We start from the raw sequence: 22,991 nt of genomic DNA on the forward strand, positions 1-22,991 counted from the left end.
ACTTTTTGTAGAGACAGGGTCTTGCTATGTTGCCCAGGTTGGTCTTGAACCCCTGAGCTCAAATGATTCTCCCACTACAGCCTTCCAAAGTGCTGGCATTACAGGTGTGAGCCACTGCTCCCAACCTGAAATCTTTTTTTACGTTCAACGTTATGAGGAGTGTTATTTGTGGGAAGAAAGCAGGGGAGGTAAAACAGTTTCTCTTTCTTATTCAGATGAATCCATTTTTATGGTATTAAACTCTGGTTGTGACGAGGGAGAGAACATGAAGTTAAATAAAGTCATGTCTCTGCAAACTAAATAGAATAGGACAAGGGATTTTCTTTGTTTTTATTAGGTAATATTTACTGTGACTCCACAACCAGTGGCTTCCAGACCTTGATGGGCAAATCAGTTAGATGTTTTGCTAAAGCGGGTCAACTAGTCCGTGAACTTGCTGTTGGCTGAAACCAAGCCAGCAATGGGAGCAGGCTGCAGAAAGAACAGTTTTAAGGGATGCTGATCTATTTTGTATGATTAGGAGAGAGGCCATAAATCTGTTGGCTTTGCCCTTCACCCTCAGATGTCCCTGACTGGGCAGTGTATGCAGAACGCCCCCGTGGCATTTCTTCACAATTTTGATGTTAAATGCGTTACTGATTTGGAAGTATACCAAGAACGAGATGGTATTATCAATGCGAAGATAAAGAATGTTGCCTTAGGAGGTATGTGACATTTCTTTGAGAAAAGAACGCAGACCCAAACATGAAGATAAAGTGCGATCTCATGAGAGTATAAATCATTTCTACTGGTTCAACTTCAAATAATATTTTAACTGCCAATTATTTTCTTTGGACAAAGTTTAGTTCCATAAGACAGCATATTGCATATTAATTATTTTGAAATTGAAGTACAATTCAAATAACATAAAATTAACCTTTTTGTTTGTTTGTTTTGAAACGGAGTCTCGCTCCATTGCGCAGGTTGGAGTGCAGTGGCGCGATCTCAGCTCACTGCACCCTCTGCCTCCTAAGTTCAAGCGATTCTCCTGCCTCAGCTTCCCAAGTAGCAGGGTCTACAGGTGCACGCCACCACGCCCAGCTAATTTTTTTGTTTTTAGTAGAGATGGGGTTTCACCATGTTGGCTAGGCTGGCCTTGAACTCCTGACCTCAGGTGATCCGCCTGCCTCGGCCTCCCAAAGTGCTGAGATTACAGGTGTGAGCGTCTGCGTTCTGCCAAAATTAACCATTTTAAAGTGTACAATTCATTGACGTTAGTACCTTCTACACTGTTGTGCCACCATCACCTCTCTCTAGTTCCAGAACATTTCATCCCCTCAGAAGGGCATCTGTCCCCATTCGCAGTCACTCCCTACCCCTCCTCCCTCAGCCCCTGGCAGCCACCAGTCTGCTTCCTGTCTCCATGGATTGCTTATTCTGGGTGTTCCCCAGAAACAGAAGCATACACTGTGTGGCCTTTTGTCTCTGGCCTCTTTCACTTAGCATGGTGTTCCATGGTTCATCTGTGTTGTAGCGCATGGCAGCGCTTCATTCCTCTATGGCTGAATCGTAGTCTGTCGCATGGACAGAGCACATTGTATTTGTCCATTGTCCATTCATCAGCTGATGGACATATGGGTTGTTTTCATCTCTTGACTGTTGTGAATAGCGCTGCCATGAACACTCATGGCCAAGTTTTTGCGTAGATGTATCTTTTTATTTCTTTTGGGTAGACACCTAGGAGTGGAACTGACAGGTCATGCTAGTATGACTTCTTGAGGATCCACCAAATTGTGTTTTTTGTTTTTATTTTTGTTTTTTGAGACAGTGTCTCGCTCTGTCACCCAGGCTGGAGTGCAGTGGCATGATCTCGGCTCACTGCAACCTCTACCTCCCTGGTTCAAGCGATTCCCCTGCCTTAGCCTCCCAAGTAGCTGAGATTACAGGTGTGTGCCACCACACCTGGCTAATTTTTTTGTATTTTTAATAGTGACGAGGTTTCACCATGTTGGCCAGACTGGTCTCGAACTCCTGACCTCAGGCAATCTACCCGCCTCGGCCTCCCAAAGTGCTGGGATTACAGGCGTGAGCCACCGTACCCGGCCAATTGTTTTCTACAGTGTCTGCACCATTTTGTATTGCCACCAGCAGTGAACTGCATATTTGTTTTTATGTCAGTGACCCTGGTTTTTGTTTGTTTGTTTGTTTGTTGTGGATTTTCCTCCTCAGTTATAATTAGACACTAAGAGGACGGGGACTCCTATCTGATGGTTTTTGGGGAGTGGGGAGAGTTTTGTAGTCACCACTCTGGGCAGTTGTGGTCACCATATTTGCTTGATCAACTATACTTTGACTTAGTGTGATCATGATAGGCCATGTGTACGCCTGTGGAAGTTATTTTATGTTCTCTCTTTAGGCACAGTTACACCAAAAGTAATCTATGAGGAAGCAACTGACCTAGACAAATTCATCACCAATAGAGGTATTTAATGTTACACTTTGACGTCATTTCTTCAGAAATAGATATGTCATTTCTTACAAGTAACATATACCCCCAGAGTATGTATTTTTGTTAGTCATTTAAAAAGGTTCACAATCGTTAGAAAAATCTGCCAGGCGCATTTCATTTGTTCCTCGTTCTGTCTTGCTGGGCTTTAGAGTGCTCTCTGTGACGGTAAGCCTGCTCCTCCACGGTCCTGGATTCTCTGAGTTCCACCGTCCCTTCTAGTTCCAGCTTCCATGAAACTTTCCTTAAATGTTTGATAGTTAAAGAATTCTTTTTTTTTGTTGTTTGTTTTTTTTTGAGACGGAGTTTCGTTCTTTTCGCCCAGGCTGGAGTGCGATGGCGCGATCTTGGCTCACTGCAACCTCCACCTTCTGGGTTCAAGCAATTCTCCTGCCTTAGCCTCCCAAGTAGCTGGGATTACAGGTGCCTGCCACCATATGCCCGGCTAATTTTTGTATTTTAGTAGAGACGGGGTTTCACCATGTTGGCCAGGCTGGTTTCAAACTCCTGACCTCAAGTGATCCACCTGCCTTGGTCTCCCAAAGTGCAGGGATTACAGGCGTGAGCCACCGTGCCTGGCCCAGTTTGGCTAATTTTACCAGAACTTTAATTTTTAATGAAGGATACTATTTCTTTCTTTCTTTTCTTTTTTTTTTTTTAATTTGAGACAGAGTCTTGTTCTGTCGCCCAGTGCAGTAGGGTGATCTCAGCTCACTGTAACCTCTGCCTCCCGGGTTCAAGTGATTCTCATGCCTTAGCCTCCTGAGTAGCTGGGATTACAGGCACCTGCCACCATGCATGGCTAATTTTTTGTATTTTTAGTAGAGAGGAGGTTTCACTCTGTTGGCCAGGCTGGTCTTGAACTCCTGACCTCGTGATCTGCTTGCTTCGGCCTCCCAAAGTGCTGTGATTACAGGCGTGAGCCACCGTGCGTGGCCTAATTTTTGTATTTTTAGTAGAGATCGGGTTTCACCACGTTGGCCAGGCTGGTCTCAAACTCCTGACCTCAGGTGATCCACCCGCCTCGGCCTCCCCAAGTGCTGGGTGTCTCTTTCTGATGTGTTGTACTTCTCAAATTTATTCATTAGCTCATCAAATGTTAGTGGAGTTCCTACGCTGTAATAGAGAACTAGACAGCGGGCCCCTGCCCTGGCGGAACTGACCCTCTGGTCTTTCATCTCACAAACATTTTACCAAGTGTGTGCTCCATGGCAAGCTATGAGCCAGGTGCTGGGGATATAGAAATGAAAGGAACAGATCTCATTCTGGGTACCATGACGGCATAGGGGAGGCAGCTAATGGTGACTTGATGGGACCAGGGCAGGCTTCCTCAAGGAAGCAGTGACCATGCCATGTTAGGGAGCTGGAGATAGGAAGGGCAGGGGCGGGGCAGGGCATTCGGGAAAGGCCACGCAAGCAGAGAGAACGTCCCAGTAATAGAGTCAGGCTCAAAGACGGTCTTTAATTTATGAACATATTCTTGTATTTGCAGAAACTCCTTTAAATAACAGATCAGCCCCCAGAATCGTGAATGTGGAAGAACATTATATTTTCAAATGGAATAATAATACCATCAGTGATATCAATGTCAGAATTATTAGGGCAGAGATTAATGCCCACCAGAAAGGTAACTTTAATGAGGGTAGCAAACATGCTTTCACTGAAAAGTATTTTTTTTTCTCTCTTCAAGATTCTCATAATTATAACCCATAAAATTAAGTTAGACTTGTTTCTTATGTGCAAGACTTGTTTCTTGTTTCTTTATGATTTAATCAACGAGAGTATACTTTGAATGTCAAAATGCAATTTTAAGATAAAGCACTATGGAAAATAATTTCTTTTCCTAGTGAAATGGTGCACATTATATTTTTATTTTGTTTTATTTCTAGGGATAATGACACAGAGATTTGTAGTAAAATTTTTAAGCTATAATAGTGGTAATGAAGAAGAATTATCTGGAAATCCAGGTAAGATGAGTGTATACCAGTCACTGATCTTACAAACGTACTTTAGTTCAACACTCCCAGCCATCAGGATGGTTATAAGTAACTCTCTCCAATTTTAGTTTCTGACTCTGACCTTCCTTTTTCTTTATTCTCTCTCTCTCTCTCTTTTTTTTTTTTTTTTGGAGACAGAGTCTTGCTCTGTTGTCCAGGTTGAAGTGCAGTGGCACAATCTCGGCTCACTGCAATCTCCACCTCCTGGGTTCAAGAGATTTTCTTGCCTCGGCCTCCTGAGTAGCTGGGATTACAGGTACACACCACCATGCCTGGCAAATTTTTTTTTAAAATCACACAACACAGGAAGGTTTATTCATCTGCTACTTCTCCAAAGGGAGGCTTGCAGGGTTGCTCACTTTAATATAATTTTTATATTTTTAGTAGAGACAGGATTTCACCGTGTTGGCCAGGCTGGTCTTGAACTCCTGACCTCAAGTGATCTGCCCATCTCGGCCTCCCAAAGTGCAGAGATTACAGGCTTGAGCCACTGCGTCCAGCCAAGATACACTTATTATGTATACACAAGCATTCCAAAATCTGAAAAAATCCCAAACACTTCTGGTCTCAAGCATTTCGGATAAGAAATGCTCAACACCTGTATGATACAGTTAAGACAAATATGGCTAAATGTTAACAGCTGTTGATTTTGGTGTGGCTGTATTGGTGTTCATGGTATTACTTTCAACTTTTCTGTACATGTGAACATTTTCATAGTAAAATATTGGAAGCAGTAAGTTGGATTAATACGAGATGGATGGAAATATGTTCTAACAACAGACCTTGGGGTTGAATGGATTTACTAGAAAAAGGTTCTATTGAAAGGTTATGGCCTGGTGCAGTGGCTCATACCTGTAGTCTAAGCACTTTGGGAGGCTGAAGCAGGTGGATCACTTGAGGTCAGGAGTTGGAAACTAGCCTGGCCAACATGGTGAAACTCCATCTCTACTAAAAATGCAAAAAAATTAGCTGGGCATGGTGGTGGGCGCCTGTAATCCCACCTACTTGGGAGGCTGAGGCAGGAGAATAGCTTGAACCTGGGAGGTGGAGTTTGCAGTGAGCTGAGATCACACCACTGAACGCCAGCCTGGGCAACAGAGTGATACACTGTCTCAAAAAAAAAAAAAAAAAGAAAGAAAGATTACTTTGGTTTACATGTCTTTTATGAGCCCCCGTGATAAGCAGTATTGTCATTCAGCAAGTGATCCGTGACTGGCTTGATCAGAACCTTCAGTGTCTCTTGCATGAGAGGTCCAAGACTGACTCATGCCTGCAATTTACTTTTCAGGTTTTCTTGTTAAAATGTATTTTTTAAATTGAATGAATGTCCTTGTCTGTTAAAAAAATAAAAAATAAAAAAAATAAAAAAGCACCCGGGCACGGTGGCTCACATCCGTAATCCGAGCTCTTTGGGAGGCTTAGGTGGGCGGATCACCTGAGGTCAGGAGTTTGAAACCAGCCTGGCCGACATGCTGAAACTCCGTCTCTACAAAAATACAAAAATTAGCTGGGCATGATGGTGGGTGCCCAGCTACTTGGAAGGCTGAGGCGGGAGAATCGCTTGAACCCAGGAGGTGAAGGTTGCAGTGAGCCGAGTGTATGCCATTGCACTCCAGCCTGGGCGGCAGAGCCAGACTCTGTCTCAAAACAAAACAAAAACAAAAACAATGAATGAAGGTGTGCCATCTTTCTCCCAAAGGTATTTTTGAAAGCTTCGCCTATGTATTTTCTTTCCTTTTGCATGTCTCTTGTGTTATTTGCTGAGTTAGGCTTGCTGTGCTGAAGTATAGGAGGAAACAGGCTCACGCTCCTTTGTTGTGTTTGTCTAGGTTACCAACTTGGCAAGCCTGTCCGAGCTCTAAATACCAACAGGATGAATAATGTCACGACTTTATATCTTTGGCAGTCGGGTAATCCGGTTTGGTCATTATCATTAGCTCTTTGGCAAACTGATGTTAGAAGTATTACCATATTTTGAATCTAATCAAGCAATCAATTATTTTAAAGCCCGGTTGTTTTATTTAGCAGAGAGGTACATGCTGCTGAGTAACAGTGGTAGTGGTTTTTCATGCTTCTACAGCTTTGTTTTTTTTTCTTTTTTTTTTTTTTTGAGACTGAGTCTTGCTCTGTCCCCCAGGCTGTAGTACAGTGGCGCGATCTCGGCTCACCGCAAGCTCCGCCTCCCAGGTTCACGCCATTCTCCTGCCTCAGCCTCCCGAGTAGCTGGGACTACAGGCACCCGCCACCATGCCTGGCTAATGTTTTGTATTTTTAGTAGAGATGGGGTTTCACCGTGTAAGCCAGGATGGTCTCGATCTCCTGACCTCGTGATCTGCCCGCATTAGCCTTCCAAAGTGCTGGGATTACAGGCGTGAGCCACCGTGCCCGACTGCTTCTACAGCTAACATTGTTTGCACCTGAAGTGCTGGTTGCTAGTAAAAGAGATTGAAATATGAGATTGGCTTGAGAGTCCCGTGTTATTGTTGCCTGTAGCCCAGGATGGTGCTAATTAGAGACATGAAAATAACTTCATTCTGAACTGCAGGAAATCTGTGCCTCAGTGGTAATGACCCACATCTGCCAGGGGCAGTGTCACATTCTGAAGAAACCACCGCTCAGGGTCTGGGAATTCTGATACAGAAAGGCACCTTCGTTCAGCTTTGAAAGGATTAGACTAACAGTGATCTCAGTTTTTGAAAACTATAAACTTTATTTCTACTGACTGTTTTCTGTTTTTCACGAAAAACTTTGAAGTTAATCTTTACTTTTATTTAGCAAAAAGTAGCAAGAGGATAATCTTTTTCTTTTATAGCTGGAAGGGGTTTGTGTACATCAGCAACTTTCAAACCCATTTTATTTGGAGAAGATGTCCTCTCTGGATGCCTGTTAGAGGTCGGGATTAATGAAAATTGTACTCAGCTCAGGTGAGTGTTTCATTGATGAATTTATCGGCAATGTGAATGGTTTGCCTAAAATTAATTCACTACATGAATATCAAAGACAACATGAATATGAAAAATTAGAGTCCATTAAAATGTGTGAAAGTGATAATAAATACAGATGTAATACAATTTAGAGTTGATTCAAACATCAATATGAGGGAAAATTGACCTTTTTCTTGGGACTAAAGCCAGTTCATCCACGTTTAAGCAAATTTAATCCACATTTAAGCAGATTTCTCTGCCAAAGTTTGTTCAGCTCATTGGAACCTTTTTCGTTGTTGTATGGGTTTTTCTGTTGAGATGGCAAGTCTCACTTTGTCACCTAGGCTGGAGTGCAGTGGTGTGATCTCGGCTCATTCAGTTTCTGCCTCCCCAGTTCAAGCAATTCTCCTGCCTTAGCCTCCCTAGCAGCTGGGATTACAGACATGCACCACCACACCTGGCTGATTTTTTTTGGTATTTTTAGTAGAGACGGGGTTTCACCATGTTGATCTCAAACTCCTAACCTCAAGTGACCTTGCCCACCTTGGCCTCCCAGAGTGCTGGGATTACAGGTGTGGGCCACGGTACCTGGCCTCATTGGAACCTTCTACTCCTAGAGTTATGAAAAAGGCCAGAGCAAAATATAATTGGGGTGATTAACTTTTTTTTTTTCTTTTGAGACAGTGTCTCACTGTGTTGCCCAGGCTGGGGTGCAGTGGTGCAATCATGGCTTACTGCAGCCCCAACCTCCCTAGGCTCAGGTGGTCCTCCACCTGTCTTGGCCTCCTAAAGTGCTGGGATTACAGGTGTGAGCCACTCTGCCGGCCTATATTCTGTTTGTTGTTGTTGTTGTTTGTTTGTTTTTTGAGACAGAGTTTAACTCTTGTTGCCTAGGCTGGAGTGCAATGGCATAATCTCGGCTCACTGCAGCCTCCACCTCCCAGGTTCAAGTGATTCTCCTGCCTCAGCCTCTCGAGTAGCTGGGATTACAGGCATGCACCACCTCGCCTGGCTAATTTTGTATTTTTAGTAGAGACGGGGTTTCTCCATGTTGGTCGGGCTGGTCTCAAACTCCCGACCTCAGGTGATCTGCCTGCCTCAGCCTCCTAAAGTGCTGGGGTTATAGGTGTGAGCCAGTGCGCCCAGCCTCATTTTTATTTATTTATTTATTTTTGACAGTAGCCATACTGATAGATACTAAGTGATATCTCATTGTGGTTTTGATTGCATGCATTCTTTCTGGCTTGTTTTTTGAGACACGGTCTCACTCCATACCCAGACCGGAGTGCAGTGGTGTGATCACAGCCCATTGCAGCCTGACTCTCTCTAGCTCAGGTGATCCTCCCACTTCAGCCTCCTGAGTATCTTGGAGTACAGGTGTGTGCTGCAATGCCTGGCTGATTTTTCATGTTTTTTGTGGAGATGGGGTTTCACCATGTTGCTCAGGCTGGTCTCAAACTCCTGGGCTCAAATGATCCTCCTGCCTTGGCCTCCCAAAGTGCTGGGGTGACAAGCGTGAGCCATTATGACCAGCCTGCGTGCATTCTTACACACGTTTTATCTGTTACATATCCCAAGATGTGTAGTTCTTTGGGAAGCAGGAAGAAAATGGGGGAGACATTGAGAAGTTAAGGAAAACTGGTAGAAATTATTAGCAGCAGCTCCTGATTATGGGTTGTGAGGCCTGAGTCCATGGGCACAGTCCCTCTCCTGCAGTTCATGAGATTTGTACCCTCCAGTGACAGTACTGGGAAGGAGGGATGCTACGTTCCAACTCTTAGTCTTCATTTAATTTTATGACTCAAAATTCCAGCTAGATATTTAGGTTACTTTTACTGTTGGATCACTCTGGCCTACAAATTTATCCTGGTAACTTGATGTGTGCTCTAACTACCTCCTAAGTTTGGTGACAGTCGGCAGTCTGTGAACCACGTGATTCCTAACTTAAGTTGCTAACATTTTTTTTTTTTTTTGAGACAAGGTCTTGCTCTGTCACCTAGGCTGGAGTGCAGTGGTACGATCTCAGCTCACTAGCCTTTACCCCACAAGGCTTATGCGCTTCTGCCACTTCAGCCTCCCGAGTAGTTGGAACTATAGGTGCACGCCACCATGCCTGGCTAATTTTTGTATTTTTTGCAGAGGCAGGGTTTCACCCTGTTGCCCAGGCTGGTCTTGAACTCCTGAGCTCCAGCAATCCTCCCACCTCAGCCTCCCAACGGGTTGGGATTACAGGTGTGAGCCACTGCACTCAGCTAAGTTACTAACATTTTAAGTCTAAAGTAGAAGATTGCTTCTGTATGTCCTCCCCCAGCTGTGTAGGTCCATCCTGGGAAGGCCATCAAACACACCTAGTCCATGGGTGACATCCAGCCAGTTTTTAATGCCAGTTCCTCTGGCAGTTTTTTATTTAGGCACTCGGAAGTGAAACCCGGACGTTCACTGGAAAGGACTTTAGGACAAGACCTGCTGGCCATGAGCTAAGAATGCCTTACTCTTTTGCAGGGAGAATGCTGTTGAAAGACTTGATTCATTAATACAAGCGACTCACGTTGCAATGAGAGGCAACTCCGATTACACTGATCTTAGTGATGGCTGGCTCGAAATAATACGTAAGTCAAACCCGGGTATAATAAAGCCTGTAACTTGGTTGCTATGACTACCAACTGTAGTCTCAGCATTAGAGCCCAACCCAGTAGGTCACCTTCCTGAGGCTTAACTGTGGCTTAACTGGACATCTGCCCAGGGGTTAGCTCTCCAGTCAGGAAACTTGGCATATCTTTTTCTTCTTATTCATGATGACTTTTTTTTGTTTGTTTTTTTTTGAGGCATTCTGTCACCCAGGCTGGAGTGCAGTGGTACAATCATAGCTTATTGCAGCCTCATCCTCTCAGGCTCAAGGGATCCTCCCACCTGAGCCTCCCAAGTAGCTGGCACCACAGGTGTGCACCACCACATCTGGCTAATGTTTTGTATTATTTGTAGAGATGGGTTTTGCCATCTTGCCCAGGCTGGTCATTAACTCCTGGGCTTAAGTGATCTGCCCACCCCAACCTCTCAAAGTGTTGGGATTACAGCATGAGCCACTGTGCCTGGCCAACAACAGTCTTTGTAAAAGAAAGTCTAGGCTGGGAGCAGTGGCTCATGCCTATAATCCCAGCGCTTTGGGAGGCTAATGCAAGAGGATTGCTTGAGGCCAGGAGTTTTTTGTTTTTTTTTTTTTTTGAGATGGAGTCTTGTTCTTGTCACCCAGGCTGGAGTGCAATGGCACAGTGTCGACTCACTGCAACCTCCGCCTCCTGGGTTCAGGAGATTCTCCTGCCTCAGCCTCCCAAGTAGTTGGGATTACAGGCGCCCGCCACCACGCCTGGCTAATTTTTGATTTTTTTAATAGAGACGGGGTTTCACCATGTTGGCCAGGCTGGTCTTGAACTCCTGACTTCGTGATTCACCTGCCTCGGCCTCCCAAAGTGCTGGGATTACAGGCGTGAGCCACCGCACCTGGCTGAGGCCAGGAGTTTAAGACCAGCCTGGGCAACATAGTGAGACCTTGTGTCTACGAAAAAATTTTTTAATTTAGTTGGGTGTGGTGGCATGTCCCTACAGTCCCTGCTACTTGGGATGCCGAGGAAAGAGGATCGCTTGAGCCTAGGAGTTTGAGGCTACAGTGAGCTCTGATTACACCATTGCACTCCAATCTGGATGACAGAGCAGGATCCTGACTCTAAAAATAAAACAAAACAAAATAAAATACATTAAAACAAAGTCCAAGCGAGGTTTTAAGATTTTTAGTGCACTTCAGTTTGAATTGCTGTTTTTGATTGCCAGGAATACAGGCATTTGAGAATTGACTTTGTAATTTATAAAGCTAATTTTGTTAACTTAAAAGAAAATAAAGTGATTGAAAATATTGTGATAGAAGCCAGACACAAAAGACCACATATTGTATGGCTCAATTTATATGCAGTGTCCAGAATGGGCAATGTATAGAGACAGCAGATTAGTGGATGCTGGAGGTGGAGGAGTTGGGAGGAAATGGGGAGAGACTGCTGTGGGTAAAGGATTTCTTCGCAGAGTGATAAAATGTTCTAAAATAGAATCTGCTGAGTGTTACACAGCTTTGTGATTATACCAGAAACCATTGAATTGCACACTTTAAGTGGGTGGATTGTATAGTATGTGAATTATATCTCACTAAAGTGGTCAAGAAAGAAAGTAATTAAGGTGCCACAGATCTAATAATAGCAGGGATCATGGGGGCGAGATAAAAAGACTTGACAGCCCAGTGCCTTTGGCCAAAGGTATTTGCAGTGTTGAACTGGCAAGTAGATCGTACACAAAGGGAAGAAGATATACCACACGTACATGGAATAAAGGTAAACCCGACTTTAAAGCTTCTTCACCAGGCCCGATTTCACCTCCGAATCCAAAATGTCTTTAGAGTCATGGAGATCCAGCTCATCGGGTTATGTTGGAGAGGCCTAAGGTCCCAGTGAGTTTTGGCAGAGCTTGAATGAAAACCTGGAGTTCCAACCTCTTTCCTCTGTTCCCCGGTAGCAAGTTAGGTAACGTCTTCCCAGTTTCTTGGGGAGTCTTGAGTGTGTAAATAGTTGGAACAGAAAGCTTTTTTAATTGAGCTAATTAATGGAATTGCCTTTTGGGACCAGAAAGTGCCCAATGAGTGTGTGCATCTGCTTTGCCCCTGCCCTGCTCTCCCTGCAGATGCTGCTGTGCCCCCTCTCCTCTGCCTGGGGGGTGGGGATCAGCCCTCTGGATCCTGCCCTCGCCCTTTGCATCCCCTCTGAGGTCAGCTAGGCTCAGTGGGCTGGAATTCACACAAGGGCCCATACGGACACATATCTGTATTGTGCCCACTCCTTGTGATTGGGGTCACAGTGATGAGGACCCTCCCTTCCCTCTCTGTGGTCATGGATCATGTGATATGTCTGTGAGCTCAGGGTGCCCCAGACCACTCTCTGACTCGGGGAGGGAGTCCTGTTGGACCCGCATCCCAACGGGGCACTCAGGCTGCTGTTTGCTCATCCAGCTGGTGCTCAAGGCACTGGGCCCAGACCTAGATCCTCATTTGCAAACGGAACCCAGAGGTCGAGCTTGTTAAGCCCTGGACTCTGCCACCCAGGCCAGCTAGATAGGCTGTGGAATGACCCTGAGGGCTGCAGAAAAGTCAGCACTTGGGAAAGAAACCATAGGGAAAATGTCCAGACAGAGAACCCAGGTTGATGAGGTACGAAATCAGTGTGGTGATGACATTTTGTTGCCTTCAAGGTGGAAGGAATTAGCTTTTATTTCATGTCTGAGCCAAAAAGCAACCTTGGTCCAGGTTAATAAGCAGAAGAGAAGTGGTGTTGACACATGTATAAGGAAATTAGACATAAAACAGTGTTACTGACCTTCGGAATCCCTGAAGGGAGCAAAGAACCCCCTTCAGAGGAGCCATAGAACCTACCCCACTTCCTCTCATTGACCTTGCTAGGTTTTCTCCAAGATGAATGAATATTAATTTCTCATTCAATTTCATTCTCTTCCAATTGTATTAATACAATAGTAACATTAGGAAATTACTTACTTTAATACATACTAATTAAAGTTGTCAGTATGGATTTTGTTTTATTATTATTATTTTTCAATTATTACCTTTTTTTTTTTTTGAGATGGAGTCTCACTCTGTCGCCCAGGCTGGAGTGCGTGGCACGATCTTGGCTCACTGCAACCTCCACCTCCTGGGTTCCAGTGATTCTCCTGCCTCAGCCTCCCAAGTAGCTGGGATTACAGGCCCCACCATCACACCTAGCCAATTTTGTATTTTTAGTAGAGATGGGGTTTCACCATGTTGGCCAGGCTGGTCTTGAACTCCTGACCTCAGGTTATCCACCCACCTCGGCCTCCCAAAGTGTTGGGATTACAGGCGTGAGCCACCATGCCTGGCTGATTTTTATTTTTATTTTTTGAGATGAGGTTCTCACTCTGTCGTCCAGGCTGGAGTATAGTGGCACCATGCCATCGTGGCTCACTGCAGCCTCGACTTCCCAGGCTGATGCAATCCTCTCACCTCAGCCTCCTGGGTAGCTGGGACTACAGGTGTGTGCCACCATGCCTGGCTATTTTTTTTTCTCTAAGAGACAGGGTTTTGCCATGTTGCCTAGGCTGGTCTGAAACTCCTGGGTTCAAGCAGGTGCTTCTACCTCAACCTCCCAAAGTGCTAGGATTATAGGCATGAGCCACTGTGTCTGGCCTAAAGTTGTTAGTATGGATTTTAAATGTCTTACAGAGCTTCCACTAGAACTGTGACTGCATGGAATAACGATGGCATTTTACTGCAATTATATACGTTTCTGTTAAAAGGCTGGGTAGATTTCAGTGAGAGCTTGGAAACTGAATCATGACTTATGGCTTTAATATGTGGGTCAGGGCTTTTAAGTTCCAGTGACTGGCTAACATAGGAAACTTTTTTTCTTTTTTTTTTGAGATGGAGTCTCACTCTGTCGCCAGGCTGCAGTGCAGTGGCACAATCTTGGCTCACTGCAACCTCTACCTCCTGGGTTCAAGCAATTCTCCTGCCTCAACCTCCCAAGTACCTGGAACTACAAGCGAGCACCACCACGCCCAGCTAATTTTTGTACTTTTAGTAGAGACAGGGTTTCACCATGTTGGCCAGAATGGTCTCAATCTCTTGACATCATGATCTGCCCGCCTCAGCCTCCCAAAATGCTGGGATTACAGGCATGAGCCACTGCACCCGGCCCATACAAGGAAACATTTTAAACACAATTTTTATTTTTATTTTTTTTATTTTTGTTGTTGTTGTTGTTGTTAAGACAGAGTCTCGCTTTGTCGCCCAGACTAGAGTGCAGTGGCCGGATCTCAGCTCACTGCAAGCTCCGCCTCCCAGGTTCACGCCATTCTCCTGCCTCAGCCTCCCAAGTATCTGGGACTACAGACGCCCGCCACCTCGCCCGGCTAGGTTTTTGTATTTTTTAGTAGAGACGGGGTTTCACCGTGTTAGCCAGGATGGTCTCGATCTCCTGACCTTGTGATCCGCCCGTCTCGGCCTCCCAAAGTGCTGGGATTACAGGCTTGAGCCACCGCGCCCGGCCAACACAATTTTTATTAGTGCCATCCTATGCCTTGTAGACTTTAAGGGATAACACAGTTATGGAGTGACAAGTAACTAGAGCCTGTAAGAGACTAAAGCCTCACTGATGTGATGCCTGCCTGATATTATTCCCCATTTTGGTTATTATGACATTGTAGGAAAACTTATCACATTATATCTTTGAGAAGTGCCTAACTTAACATTTCTATAGGTGTAGATGCCCCTGACCCAGGTGCAGACCCACCGGCTAGCAGTTTGAATGGCATCTGCCTGGACGTTCCTGCTCGGCTGAGCATCCGCATTCTCATCTCGGATGCTGGTGCAGTGGAAGGGATTACTCAGCAGGAGATACTTGGCGTAGAGACAAGGTATGATCACATCTTGGATCACTGTAGTTTAGAGAGAGTCAGGAAAGTTGAGAGTGTTCCGAACAATAGGGAAACGTTTGTTTAGAAACTGATTATTTATTTATAACTTGCAATTATTAGCAAGATGTTTATATGGACATATGGAATATGTATGAACTATGTGTATAATGGAGACTTATTCTCACAAGTATTTATAAAGCCATGTGTAAGAGAGTCTGCAAGGTATTTTAGGGAGTACAAAGATGAATAAAGGGCTACTTATTGCTAAGTACATTTTGAAATCCATGAATGTAACTGATATGCTGGTCAGATAATATTGTCTGTGGTTAGAGACTTTGGCAGCAGATAGGTTCAAATCACGGCTGTCCCACTTAGGAGCTGTGCGGCACTGGCCAATTACTTAACCTTTCTGAGCTGTAGTTTCCTCCTCTGTAATATGGTGATAATACCTTTATGTAACAACCCTCTATCAGATTTTTTTTTTTTTTTTTTTTTTTTGAGATGGAGTCTTGCTCTGTCTCCAGGCTGGAGTGCAGTGGCAATATCTCTGGTCACTGCAACCTCCGACTCTGTGGTTCAAGTGATTCTCCTGCCTCAGCCTCCTGAGTAGCTAGGATTACAGGCATGTGCCACCACATCCAGCTAATTTTTGTATTTTTAGTAAAGACAGGGTTTCACCCTGTTGGCCAGGATGGTCTCAATCTCCTGACCTCGTGATCCACCCACCTTGGCCTCCCAAAGTGCTGGTATTACAGGCGTGAGCCACCATGCCCAGCCTGCCTCCATCAGTTTTAAGTGACAGGTGCCCAGTTCATACTGACTGAAGCAAAAAGGGGAATTTATTGGTTCAAGTTCAGAGTAATCCACATACAGCTAGTTCATGGTTCCTGGTTCCAGTGTGGTCAGGGATCTTTTTGTTTTCGTGTCTCAGCTCCTCTTCTTTGGGTTGGCTTCATTCTCAGGGAGGTTCTCCTCAAGAGATGGCAAAGATGGGCACTAGCAATCCAGGCTGATGTCACTGCAGCAAGTCCAGTGGGGAGAAAGCCTCTTTCCTCCTCTTTTCTTTTCTTCTTTCTTTCTCTTTCTTTCTTTCTTTCTTTCTTTCTTTCTTTCTTTCTTTCTTTCTTTCTTTCTTTCTTTCTTTCTTTCTGTCTTTCTGTCTTTCTGTCTTTCTGTCTTTCTTTCTCTTTCTTTCTCTCTCTTTCTCTCTTTCTCTCTCTCTCTCTTTCTTTCTTTTTTTTTTTTTTTTGAGACGAAGTTTAGTTCTTGTTGCCCAGGCCGGAGTGCAGTGGCGCCATCTCGGCTCTCCCCAACCTCTACCTCCTGGGTTCAAGCTATTCTCTTGCCTCAGCCTCCTGAGTAGCTGGGGTTACAGGCATGCGGCACCACGCCCAGCTAATTTTGTATTTTTAGTAGAGATGGGGTTTCTCCATGTTGGTCAGGCTGGTCTTAAACTCCCGACTTCAGGTGATCTGCCCACCTCAGCCTCCCAAAGTGCTGGGATTCCAGGCATGAGCCACCAGGCCCGGCCCCTCCTCTTTCTCAAAATAGATCCGGGCAGACTTTCATTGGTTCAGTTTGGGTCATGTGCTCCTTTCTGAACCAATCCCTATGACTGGGGCAATGGGCAGCTCTTATTGGCTAGGCTCAGGTGATGGGTGCACCTCTGGATTAGGGCCAGTCCCTTCTGGTCCGCTGAACTGGGAATGGAGAGTGGTGACTCTGCAAGGGAAAATGGGAGTGCAGTTACCACCTTTGCAGTACTCTTTTGAGGATAACACGAGATGGTGTGTTGCAAGCAAGTTATCTCTGTGCCTCGAACGTGGAAAGCCCTCAATAAGTGGCTAGCTGCTGCTTTTATTATTATATCGGTTGAGAAAAACAGGTGATGAACAAAGGTACCTTTGATAGCACCTGTATAAAATGCACTGGCTGGAGAGGAGTGAGACTGACAGGACTGGCAGATGTCACCGGGCGACAGGCCCATGAGGGGTTATTAGGAGTTTCTCTTCTCCTTGGATCTGTCTGTCGAAATGGACAAAGACAATGGACAAATACAAAGAAAAAACAGCACAGGTAGAATGTGAAACTTCTTAAGAGAACCTCAGGTTGTATTGTGATTGCATCTGTTACCTGCTGTTCTTGGTGGAATAGAACTGAATGGTGGCTATGCTGACCATGTGATCTTTCCCTCCTAGGTTCTCCTCAGTGAACTGGCAGTACCAGTGTGGGCTTACCTGTGAGCACAAGGCCGACCTTCTCCCTATCAGTGCATCTGTCCAGTTTATTAAAATTCCTGCACAGTTACCCCGCCCCCTGACAAGGTACTCCAGTTGGTCACCTAGTGGACATTAGGAAGCAGAAAAATATATATTTGAAAATTGGAAGTTTATTCCTTTAATCAAGTTCTGATACTTTTTCACTTGTAGTTTTTGTAATCCTCTAAAATGTTTTCTAGATTCCAGATCAATTATACAGAGTATGACTGCAACAGAAATGAGGTGTGTTGGCCGCAGCTTCTATATCCATGGACTCAGTATTATCAAGGTAGGGTGAAACAGATTTCTATGACCAATTATGTTATGTCAGTTTTAAAAACAATTTAAAATGATGTCTAAATGTTACAGAAAGCGTAAAACATATAGAAACTTAAAAAAATTTACAGATAATATTGCCACTTGGAAGTGATCACCATTACTGTTGAGGCTTAGTTTATTTCTACCTACACTGTTTTTTTTTAGACAGAGTCTTTCTGTGTCACCCTGGCTGGAGTGCAGTGGCAGAATCTCAGCTCACTGCAACCATTGCCTCCTGGGTTCAGATGATTCTCATGCCTCAGCCTCTGGAGTAGCTGGGATTACAGCACCAACACACCGGGCTATTTTTGTATTTTTAGTAGAGACGGGGTTTCACCATGTTGGCCAGGCTGATCTCGAACTAGCTTCAAGTGATCTGCCTTCCTTGGCCTCCCAAAGTGTTAGGATTGCAAGAGTGAGCCACCACGCCCAGCCTACACTGTTATCACAAGAGTTAAGAAATACTGCTGCTTAATTTTGTCCATTGTTTTTCAGGGGAGCCGCATTCTCAATGTGTTGCCAAGGGCTTACTGTTGCTGTTGTTCCTCACATTGGCCATGTTTCTCAGCAACCCCTGGACCAGAATATGCAAAGCCTATAGTTAGACAACCACCTGGCCTTTTTTTTTTTTTTTTTTTTGAGATGGAGTTTTGCTCTTGTTGCCTAGGCTGGAGTGCAATGGCGTGATCTCAGCTCACCGCAACCTCCTCCTCCTGGGTTCAAGCGATTCTCCTGCCTCAGCCTCCGGAGAGTTGGGATTACAGGCACGTACCACCATGCCTGGCTAATTTTGTATTTTTAGTAGAGACAGGGTTCCACCATATTGGCCAGGCTGCTCTCGAACTCCTGACCTTGTGATCCACCCATCTCAGCCTCCTAAAGTGCTGAGATTACTGGCATGAGTCACCGCACCTGGCCTTTTTTGTTTTTGTTTTTGTTTTTTTTGAGACGGGGTCTCACTCTGTCACCCAGGCTGGAGTGCAGTGCACAATCTCAGCTCACTGCAATCTCTGCCTCCCAAGCAATCTTCCCACCTCAGCCTCTGGTGTAGCTGGGACTACAGATTCTCCACCACGCCTGGCTGTATTTTTGGTAAAGACGGGGTTTCGCCATGTTGTCCAGGCTGGTCTGTAACTCCTGAGCTCAAATGATCTGCCCACCTCGGCCTCCCAAAGTGCTGGGATCACAGATGTGAGCCACTGTGTCCGGTCCATCTGACTTCTCAAAGACTTTAGACCTTGACTTCAGTGATTTGTTGTAGTCTTGTATGCTTCTCTATAAAATTTTAATAAATGAAATGTCTTATTTTTGTAGAAAATTTTTATTAAGTGCCCTGTGACTTTAATTCATATATGTAGCTATCTGATGCAGAATGAATATTCTCATCACTGGCCTGACTGAGTAAAATGCATGAGAAGAACTCAAGAAATGTTAGAAATTTTAGCTTATCACAAATTAGTTAAAGTCATAGGAGTTTTATTTATACCAGAGAGAAACAGTCTTTTCTTTAGTTTTTAATACATTCGTGTTGATTGATGTTTCCCATATTCCATAGAAAGGATTAAGAATTCTTAAAAATGTATATAATACAAAAACACAAAATAATTGATGGGGAAAGATGTGGGCGCTGCAGGAGGAAAATAAGAGAAAAGTAAAACAAAACCAGGGGCACATGAAAGCGCCCAAAATATATGCCAAAGGTTGTATTTAGCAGAAGCATACCCCTGATTCATTATTTATTTATTTATTTTTTAGAGACAGGTTCTCCCTCTGTTGCCCAGGCTGGAGTGCAGTGGCATGATCACAGCTCACTGTAAACTCAAACACCTGGGTTCAAGCGCGTCTCCCCCAGGTAGCTGGGACTACAGGTGTGTGTGCTGCCACACCTGGCTAATTGTTTTTTTTTTTTTTAGTAGAGATAGGGGTCTCGCTATGTTGCCTGGCCTGGTCTCAAACTCCTGGCTTTAGCAATCCTCCCACCTAAGCCTCCCAAAGTGCTGGGATTACCAGCAGGAGCCACCATGCCCAGCCAAGACCCCAGTTTACAAAAAACGAAGTATGATTAGCTATAGGAATTATGAAATCTATTCATTAAAAATTAACTGGTTATCAATGAAGGACAGTTTTTCCTAGCTGAGTCTAGGAATTTCTCCCATGGGTCGTCACATGGGGACAGTCAACCCCACTCAGTGGGAAGAATGGATTTTTTTTTTTTTTGAGACATGGTCTTACTCTGTTACCCACGCTAGAGAGCTGGGGAGCAGTGGCACAATTACGGCTCACTGCAGCCTCAACCTCCTGAGTTCAAGTGATCCTCCCACCTTAGCCTCCCAAGTAGCTGGGACCACAGGCTTGTACCTGGCTAGTTTTTGTATTTTTTTTTTTTTTGGTAGAGAAGGGGGTCTCCCTATGTTACTCTGTTACCCAGGCTGTTCTCGAACTCCTGGGCTCAAGTGATCTACCTGCCTCAGCCTCCCAAAGTGCTGGGATTATACATACGAGCTGCCGTGCCCAGCCCTGGAATAGGTGTTTTCAGCCACGGTCCTACAGTGGCCACATAGCACATTACCTGTAAGTTTTCTTGTGTGCCAGGTAATCTAGTTTCAGATGGATTTTGTATGTTATTTAAGCCTAATTTTGAAAAATGATTATTTTCCCTTTTATACTTTTTGATTGAATTCCTAGTGCCTGCTGATAACCCAGGACCACATAAAATGTGCTGTTTCATCTTCACTGCAGAGTTCCTGCCCAGGGGGAATTTCAAATTTTCCTCCAGTCTTAAGTCCATTTTCAAATAGGGGGATGAGCTAGTCATTGCGGAGGTCGTAAGTTTCTGCATGATGAATTTTAGCATCTGTACTGTGGTGGTGTTGGGCCTTCACCCCACCCCTCCAGGGCTGACTCAGAAATCTGGGTCAGTACTGGACTAATGGAGCTGGGGTCTGAGTCAATTATTGTCTGAACTTCAGCCGTTTGAATTCACCTTCACAGTTCTTACTGTATCTTTTGTTGTTGTTGTTGTTATTGTTTCTTTGAAAGAATAAAAGACAGAATGTCACTCTGTTGCCCAGGCTGGAGTCCAGGGGTGTGATCTCTGCTCCCTGCAAGCTCTACCACCCAGGTTCAAGTGATTCTCTTGCCTCAGCCTCCTGAGTAGCTGGGACTACAGGTGCCCACCACCATGCCTGACTAATTTTTGTATTTTTTTTGTTTTGTTTTTTTGAGACGGAGTCTCGCTCTGTCGCCCAGGCTGGAGTGCAGTGGCGCGATCTCGGCTCACTGCAAGCTCCGCCTCCCGGGTTCACGCCATTCTCCCGCCTCAGCCTCCCGAGCAGCCTGGATTACAGGCGCCTACCACAGGCCAGGCTAGTTTTTTGTATTTTTAGTAGAGACGAGGTTTCACCATGTTAGCCAGGATGGTCTTGATCTCCTGACCTCGTGATCCGCCGGCTTCGGCCTCCCAAAGTGCTGGGATTACAGGCGTGAGCCACCGCGCCTGGCCAATTTTTGTATTTTTTTTTAGTAGAGACAGGGTTTCGCCATTTTGGCCAGGCTGGTCTCGAACTCCTGACCTCAAGTGATCCACCCACCTTGGCCTCCCAAAGTGCTGGGATTACAGGAGTGAGCCAGGGCGCCCAGCCTGGTATAACTAGCTTTGGATTTCAGATATTTATGGAAAATAAATTTAAAACTTCCAAATGACAGGTAATTTAGCCTGATTTTGTGAGGACGACTTTTGTACTTAAAATAGGGAAAAAAACTCAGTTTGGCAGTAGAATGAGATCTGGGGTGTCTATGGTTTTAACTTTTCTAAGTTTATATTAACGTTTCTGTATGCATTCATGAACTATTTATTGAGTGGCTACTATGTGCTGGGGCTTGGAGATACCGCAGTGGCAGAAACATTGTCCCCACCTTGGTGGAGCTTCCAATCTAGCAGGGAAGACTGGCACTAACACACAAGATAATTTCAGATGGTGGCAGGTGCAGTGAAGGAAACAGAACAAGGATGTGACTCCAAAGTAGAGGGGCCAGAGACAGTCTCAAGGGAGGGGATATGTGAGCAGAGACTCCTGCTTCCCAGTCGGTGTGGGGAACACACACTGGGTGCCGTGTGATTCCATCGACAGGACAAGCCTGGAGCTGGCAAATCTATCGAGACAAAATTGTCCTGTGGTGGCCAGGCCGGGCGGGAAGGGGAGACTGCAACTGAGCAGGAGTCGTCTTGCGAGGTCAGTGGGAAACGTTTGAAAATTGGATTGGGATGCTGGCTGCACACTCTAACTTCACGAAGAAGCCCAGGATCCGGCCGGGCGGCGGCTCACACCTGTAACCCAGCGCTTTGGGAGGCCGAGGCGGGAGGATCGCTTGAGTTCAGGAGTTCGAGACCAGCTTGGCCAACATGATGAAACCCCTTCTCTACAAACATTTTTTTAAAAAATTAGCTGGGTGTGATTGTCGCGCTTCTGTAATCCCAGCTCCTCCAGAGGCTGAGGTGGGAGGATCGCTTGAGCTCAGGAGGTCAAGGTTGCAGAGAGCGGAGCTTGTGCCACTGCACTCCACTCTGGGCCACAGAGGGAAACCCTGTCCATAAAAAAGCAGCAGCAGGGCCGGGCGCGGTGGCTTACACCTGTAATCCCAGCACTTGGGGAGGCCAAGGCGGGCGGATCACCTGAGGTCTGGAGTTTGAGACCAGCCTGGCCAACATGATGAAACCCCGTCTCTACTAAAAATACAAAAAAATTAGCTGGACGCGGTGTCGCGCCCCTGTAGTCCCAGCTACTCGGGAGTCTGAGGCTGGAGAATCGCTTGAACCTGGGAGGCAGAGGTTGCAGTGAGCCGAGATCGCGCCACTGCCCTCCAGCCTGGGCGACAGAGCGAGATTCTGTCACACACACACGGCAGCAGCAGCAGCACACGGTCGTGCCCTAGGAACGGGTGAGTTTCGCGGCGTGCACACTCGGCGAGACTCCTCCAGGTAAGCCGGGGAGCCGCGCGGGATGCAGCTCTGCGTCCGGTCTAGCTGAGCTACAGCGGCGGCGGTCGTCCCCGCCGGGTTCGCCCTGGTTGGCCCTGCTGCCACGGCGTGCGGCCGCAACCTCGGGCGCCCATTGGTTGGCCGGCGGGGGGGACGGGACGCGGGGGCGGAACCGGAACCGGCGGTAGCTCGGGGGCGGGACCTCGCGGACTGCTGTGGCGGCAGCTGGAGAGGCAGCCGCGGTGGCAGAACCGGGGGCGGCCGCTGCAGCCTGGAGCCCCACGGTGCGGGGCCGCGGCCAGGCCACAGGAAGAGCTCGAGGCCCGGGCCGCACCGGCTGAGTGTGTGGGCCTGCGCGGTTCGGAGCCGCTGTCGCCCGTCGAGCCCCTCCGGGCGCGGGTCGGCCCGCCATGGGGTCCCTGTTCCGGAGCGAGACCATGTGCCTGGCGCAGCTCTTCCTGCAGTCAGGCACGGCCTACGAGTGTCTCAGCGCCCTGGGCGAGAAGGGCCTGGTCCAGTTCCGAGACGTGAGTGTCGCCCGGGAGACGCGGG

At 46.1% G+C, this 22,991-nt stretch overlaps 2 protein-coding genes across 9 annotated transcripts in view; both read left to right on the plus strand.

Annotated features, from left to right (window-relative positions):
- The window catches only part of TCTN2 (tectonic family member 2), a 38,063-nt gene extending 19,284 nt beyond the window's left edge, over positions 1–18,779 (plus strand). For 2 of the 5 annotated variants that reach the window (XM_015109635.3, XM_015109636.3), the window contains exons 8-18: positions 563–704; positions 2,396–2,461; positions 3,978–4,112; positions 4,375–4,452; positions 6,312–6,392; positions 7,295–7,406; positions 9,909–10,015; positions 14,729–14,885; positions 17,084–17,209; positions 17,344–17,432; positions 17,957–18,779. In XM_015109635.3, the coding sequence (XP_014965121.1) occupies positions 563–704; positions 2,396–2,461; positions 3,978–4,112; positions 4,375–4,452; positions 6,312–6,392; positions 7,295–7,406; positions 9,909–10,015; positions 14,729–14,885; positions 17,084–17,209; positions 17,344–17,432; positions 17,957–18,066 (1,203 nt within the window). In that variant the 3' untranslated portion in view covers positions 18,067–18,779. The remainder of the gene's footprint in view (positions 1–562; positions 705–2,395; positions 2,462–3,977; positions 4,113–4,374; positions 4,453–6,311; positions 6,393–7,294; positions 7,407–9,908; positions 10,016–14,728; positions 14,886–17,083; positions 17,210–17,343; positions 17,433–17,956) is intronic. The other 3 variants (XM_015109637.3, XM_077955617.1, XM_077955618.1) reach the window with 2 other exon arrangements.
- A 3,857-nt stretch (positions 18,780–22,636) lies between these two features.
- ATP6V0A2 (ATPase H+ transporting V0 subunit a2) overlaps positions 22,637–22,991 on the plus strand; it is a 56,306-nt gene continuing 55,951 nt past the window's right edge. For all 4 annotated transcript variants that reach the window (XR_013401635.1, XM_077955609.1, XM_077955607.1 and 1 more), the window contains exon 1: positions 22,637–22,966. Coding sequence is in view for 2 of the 4 variants with exons in the window: in XM_077955609.1 (XP_077811735.1) it covers positions 22,850–22,966 (117 nt within the window). In the remaining 2 variants the exon portion in view is untranslated. The remainder of the gene's footprint in view (positions 22,967–22,991) is intronic.

Source organism: Macaca mulatta, chromosome 11, assembly GCF_049350105.2.
Source record: "Macaca mulatta isolate MMU2019108-1 chromosome 11, T2T-MMU8v2.0, whole genome shotgun sequence".
Lineage (NCBI taxonomy): Eukaryota > Metazoa > Chordata > Mammalia > Primates > Cercopithecidae > Macaca > Macaca mulatta.